General features: G+C 47.7%; 1 protein-coding gene across 1 annotated transcript; it reads left to right on the top strand.

Moving 5' to 3' along the window:
- Nucleotides 1-4,642: 4,642 nt before the first annotated feature.
- Nucleotides 4,643-5,615, top strand: LY89DRAFT_718857 (uncharacterized protein; the record flags this gene model as incomplete). The annotated part of the gene is made up of 3 exons (XM_018218453.1): nt 4,643-4,885; nt 4,937-5,135; nt 5,185-5,615. 3 exons carry the CDS (start codon nt 4,643-4,645, stop codon nt 5,268-5,270), a joined length of 528 nt encoding a protein of 175 aa, XP_018071561.1. The 3' UTR covers nt 5,271-5,615.
- Between the last annotated feature and the right edge of the window lie 385 nt (nt 5,616-6,000).

The following is a 6,000-nucleotide window of genomic DNA, read 5'->3' as shown; positions in this document are numbered from 1 at the left end:
GGTGAAGTGGTGAAGTGGTGAAGTGGTGAAGTGGTGAAGTGGTGAAGTGGTGAAGTTGAAGTGAAGAGCTTCGTCCAACATGGCTGCGCAGATAGCGCTGGCGATGATTTGCGCAAGATTTGTTTGTCCATCCAGCAGCTATTCTTCCACATCTTTCCCTTTCTTTTTCACAGCTCTCTGCCTCTCCTCGCTCTCCTCGACCTTCTGTTTCCCCTCCGCTTCTTTTTTTTCACTTTTCTTTTGTGCGTCTTCCACCACTAGAGCAGCAATGATGGACCTAGTCGGATCGGGTGAGAACGCTTTCTGTTCTTTTGTTAGAAATGTAATCCCTTCAGATTGGGAATGTACATACTGTCATGTTTGCTCAAGTTCGCTTTACTAAAACAAAGGGTAATGTGACAATCTTCACCAAGGGACGGCTATATGACCTCTCAAAGGCCTGCCGCTTTCGAGTTGATCTGCCCAGAATTGATCGATCATGTTTGAGATTCCGGGGAACTCACCTCGTGTTCCGTGCTGTCTGACCAAACGAATCCGGTATTGGCTGTTGTGGAACCTTCAAGAAGAGGCGGATTAGCAGGTTTCACGACGCCGCCACGCGCGATCCTTGCTAAACTCGGGCTTGTTTCTTTTTCGGGAGAAGAAGCTCACAACTAGGGTTATTCAAGTCCCGCTTCTACCATCTCGAATCCCGACAGCCGTCAGTAATATAAGTCTACATGCAGCGCGACTTTTGGCTCTTCCACACACTATTCACTATGCAGCCCCAGATTGATGTATTGCTTGCAACATTTATTTTATTCATCGGATTGGTTAGAATCATCTGCCAATGGATTCCAGCGAATTCAGCGAATTCGACGCATAAAACAAATCCGCCAAAGCATCACATTTATGCCGCTTTGTTTTTGGGATGCTCTATAAGTCTGGAAGTCATTGTTTTTATGGATACGAAACAAACCTACGTTCTCTGGCTTCTAACAGCTTTCCTTCTTTCAGCAATAGAAGAAGCATTCCCGAACTTCCTACATAAAAGCACTACTGGCTAATTGTTACCAAGCTGTCAAGCTCATTAACACTGTTGATCAACTGGAGAGCAAAAGTGCGCGAGCACAAATTTGGTTTGGCAGTCATTCTATTATTCTGCGTGTTCAATCTATTCTTGTTCGTCCTTGGTTGTATTACCACTAGGTGAGCCTATTGCAAGCCGAGTTTTCAAGTAGCACTAACTGATATTAAGACAGAGTTGTGGTATCATACCGAACAATGGCAATCTTGATTCGAAGCGCAACAATCCTCTCCCTCGCGCTACATGTCATGTCTCTTGTGGGACACTCGATTATCCTCTGGGGAGCGTCGAGTAATACATTGATCCGGATACAGATAGCTTTTTTATCTTGTTCAGTTGGCAGCTACGGGTGGCATGTTCAAGTATATATGGGAATATTCGAACACCTCGCATATTTTCCTTGCAGTAAGTGACTCTATCCTGAGATATTGGACAACCGTTCAGGGGAGTGCTTACATCCACAGGCACTTGTTCTTTCCGGGAGTTCCTTCCTCCTTCGCGTCCCACTGCTCAAAAAATGGTTCAAGGTAAATACCAACGATTCGCGGCTCGGCTGTGATTCGGATATGGATTCGCCGATGATCGGACTGCCGGCCTCAGCGCGTGGGAATGTCGAACCCAAGGGAGAGCAAGTAGCACCTGGTATGGAGATGGGAGATTGATTCATTTGAAGGATAAGAAGTCGGAACCAGAAGAGTGTTCAGTAGGACAATGTGGAACATGGCAGTATTGAATTGAGATCCTTCTTCAAAGAATTCCTTCCAACCACATTCTTGAAAATAAAGCTCGAAATAAGGAATGTCGTGCTGGACGTGATTGCTCTGTATCCATCTCCACCGGCCATTGATCCTCCGCACCAGCTCCTTTCCGAATAAAGATAAGAATCTTGACTTCAATAATGTCACCGATCTTCCCAGTATGATGTCACCGGAGCCATGCTTTCACAGTACGTCCAAATATGGAGAAGGCACCCTTTCCGCAGGGAGAGCATTGGGAGCTGCGTCAAGTGACGGCAGCTAATCAAAAGACTTGGTAAGCTCTAATGCTCATGGCGAAGGGTAGGAGAACTTGCCTTCTTACCCCGTCTGCGGCGGTTCAGAACACCTGCTTCTCCGGGTCGCAGAACACCGTTGCGCTTCTGGTACGAGTAACAGTGGTTGCAGTGTGTGCCTGCTGTGCCTGCTGTATACCATCGATCTGTTACCTGCGTACCACAATTCTTACAAGACAAGGATCAAGTGGTATCAAGAAACATTCATAATGAGATCGAGTTTTTCCTCCAGGTTTAAATTTGCGCCATTCCCGCTTCACCGAGCCATGGTCCACGGCCTCTTTTAGAACTTCCCATCTTGATTGCTTCTGCCATGGATACATCAATGCTTGGATCAGAGCACCCATTATTCCAAAATACCCTGGCGTGATCCGCCTGACTCAGGATACAGCTCTTCCATGCACCGACACATCGATTCCACCGCATCATCACCAGGGAACCGCTTGTGGCTTTCTTCAATCCATTCTACTGAGTCGGCTTTGAGCTCTGCAAGTATCTTGAACGCCTCTAACAACCTCTCCTTGTCTTTGGTCTCTTCCCCGAGTCGTGCTTCCTCCTTCATATATGCCACTAGGGCGGAAAGGTCCACCGTGTCTCCTAGAAGACCCATTTGCGGCCAGTGATCTGGTGGATCGACGGCAATTGAGGGACCCATATTCGGATCATGGAATATGAAAATAGAATTGCCCTTTATACACTTTGTTCCAGGCATCGCAGGTGTCCCGTAAGAAGCGTAAGGCGGATCGTTTTTGAAGTCAGGCGCGTGATCTGCTCAAGTTTTGGAGATACGGGAGATAGAAATTCGGAGACCTTGGCTTTCCAATTCTGAAGAACTCGTCCTGGGATTCCTTCTTCTAATTCCCGGGGATTGATGGCTGGCTGTGAGGAAGGTCGTGAGTCGCGTTGGCGAGACATGTTTACTTTGTTTTGGAGGGTCGAATCATGAAATTGAGGGATTGATCGGAAGAGTAACGAGTAACTTGTCCTTCGTTGTCCACGAGCTCGAGAATCAGGAGAAGGGGAACGAGAAGGAGAACGAGCGGCCACGTCCACGTCCACTGTCGGCGTCGTGGAGGATTCTTCGGTCTTACTGATGTAGTCAAGACTGGAGCATTCCATTTCAGCAAAAAATGCGTGCTATTGCAAAGTTCCGGGGCTTCCGTGTAGCGTGTCGCGGGTCACCTCCCGTGTTTGCCATTTTGGGCTTGCAGAAGGAAAGCAAAAAACAAGGCAAAGTCTGAGAAGTCGTGTAATAAAATCATGTGAAACCTTTCACTATTCTTCAAGTTGTACGAATATGCATTTTTATCTTAAACGCGAATGCAAGCCTAACTTACCAACTCACACTTTGCACTTAGTCTCGGGTACCACGCCCATCTTGTTTATTGCTTTGCAAATACGAACGCCCAACTCCTTAGCCATCTACTACAAGCCTATCGCTCTTTGCTTAATTGCGAAATACTCGTTAGCTTGCATTTCGAGACTAAGCTCCAAACAAGTGCACTGCTGCAGCTAGCAAGCCTCATGAGAGCTCGCATCGACCGTCAAAGACTCAGCTCAAAAAAAGCGCATTTCATGACCTGCATGGAAAATGACACGGGAAGAACGTACCAGCTAGATGGAGCGTATAAAGAAGCTAAAGCAAAGCGGATATTAGTAGACTTGCATGAAAAATTAATAGTCGCAAAGATATAAAAAGTTTTACCCTAGACTAAGAGCAATAAAAAAGGCGTATGCGGCCTCCTTGGCCTCTTTGCAACCCTTTCGATTTACACCGCTTTGCTTTGACTTTAGAACATAGTCTCCAACTGCAAGCACTTTGCTTCCAATTGCGACAGCGCACAGCCGACTCCGCTTGATTATACAAACTGGTTCGTGACCAGCGAATTTGCCAGCTGCAGGCAGTTAAACAAAAAACAAAGCGACCAAGTGAGTAGTAGAGAGAAAGAGCTCGGCGTCGCATCTGCAAGCAAAGCGGTAGGAGGATTCAACAAGATGGGCGTGGCACTTCGAGGATAGGTGCAAAAGCTTGCAATAGTGAAGCAAAGAGCCGGGCGTTACCTATTATTAATGCGGTGTGCGGGTTCAAGATGAACACGCATATGTGCACCGTTCGAGCTAGCTTCCGCCACACACGAAAACCACCTAGCAGGCAAGTTTCCATACAGACAGTGCATTTGAGCTGCTTCTGCAAGTGTGGTGCTGTCCAAGTTCTTTGATCGTTTAAAATCGTATTTCTTTTAGGCTGGAGTTACCAGAATCGTGAAAAGTGGACCACTGACGAATAGTTAGTTGAGCTTCGGTCGCTACGGGTACAGCTTTTGGAGCTTCGTGCCTCGTGGCCTTAAGCGCACAGCCGTAGTTGGTGTTCAGCTTGTCACGAACCCCGGTTGAAGTTACTGCCCGGTCAGGTTAGGGATTATTTACTTGTGCAACAGCATCATGTGCATCGTGTGCATCGTGTGCATCGGGTGCATCGGGTGCATCGGGTGCATCGGGTACATCGCTTGCGTTGTTTCTCAGACATGGATGAGGCCCCTCAGAAATTGCTCGCCAATCAGCAGGCCAATCGCAACTGGTGGTGTCACATGCACCTCAGCCCCACCACCGAAAATCCTGGAATCGAACACGAGCTGAGACCTCAACACAGTCACTTCGTGATGATAACCATGAAGCGCTCGGAAAGGTCTAGTGTTGTGCAGTCTGAAATGGTCCGTGTCACAGGCATGGAACGATGGAAGGAAGGCAGATGGTGGCGGGAATTCCTCGTGAGACCAGCCTCTCGATGTTAATTTGACTTGCCTAATAGAGATCTCAAGGACGAGCGACGCACATTCTTCAATAAGATCAATATTTCGGCGAAACCTAAAGAAACCGAACGCGATGCACTCGGAGTATCTTTCAAAGACTGGGTGAAGGCATCTCAGGAGTGGTGGGGCGGTGACTGGGTTGACCAGAGTGGGCTAGCAGAATGGCATGTCAGTCAATATTTGCGGGCCAGAAAAGTATCCGAATCAAGTAAGGCTGAGAATCTACATTTATTTACCGCGTGAATAACATGGACAAGGCTATCAGCCAATAGGTAGTATCGCGGAAGCCAACGATGCTGAAGAAACGAGCGTGCCACCATTCGATCCTGTTCGTGATATCTAAGACATTAGATAGCGGTAGGTATATGAGTATGCAATCAAGAATGGTCAAGCATAGCGTAGGCTTGGTAGTCCTCTGGGTGCAGAATTCATCACCTTTTCCCCTCACATATTATCCGCCGAGTCCCGTCTCCAACTGCACTGCTACAGGCATCGCTACTTGAGTCCTTTATTCTACATTTCATTCCACGTACAGGTTACTTGCCTAGGTTGCCTCTTGAAGCCACTGAATACTTGTAGTAACCTCCACTCACATCGTAAGTGGGCCCTAGCAGGCGTTGCTGAAGAACGGCCTCGGTCTCAAAAGCGGAAATTCAGCAGGACCTAGCGCAGTATTGGACGAAGGAACAAGACAGTATCTTTCCAGCAAGACGAAAGCGCCCGGACATGAATAGGGGCTGAACACGAGCTGATATGGAGATACTTTATCTGACTTGGTGGGTTTTCATGGATGACTAAATACAAAGGTTATGCAGCACACACTCCGAGAGAATCTCGCTCCAAGACTTACTTGTCTGTTGGGTCAATTGTGTCTCGCGTCCCCCGTCTCGGTGTATATCACCAAATCCTCCTCCTCCCTGGTGTATTGTTGTTGGAAGATCCTCCGAGCAATCGACATTGCGCTTATTCGGATTTTGCGAGGGATTCGTAGGACTTGTTTTCGAGAGATCGGTCGGGTGGACTGCTTCTAGCGCAGGTGAAATATTAGCATCTGGTAAACCGGGGCGCGGGGG

The sequence above is a fragment of the Mollisia scopiformis genome (assembly GCF_001500285.1).
Source record: "Mollisia scopiformis unplaced genomic scaffold LY89scaffold_12, whole genome shotgun sequence".
In the NCBI taxonomy this organism is placed as follows: Eukaryota; Fungi; Ascomycota; class Leotiomycetes; order Helotiales; family Mollisiaceae; genus Mollisia; species Mollisia scopiformis.
This window is presented reverse-complemented; position numbering and strand designations above follow the sequence as displayed.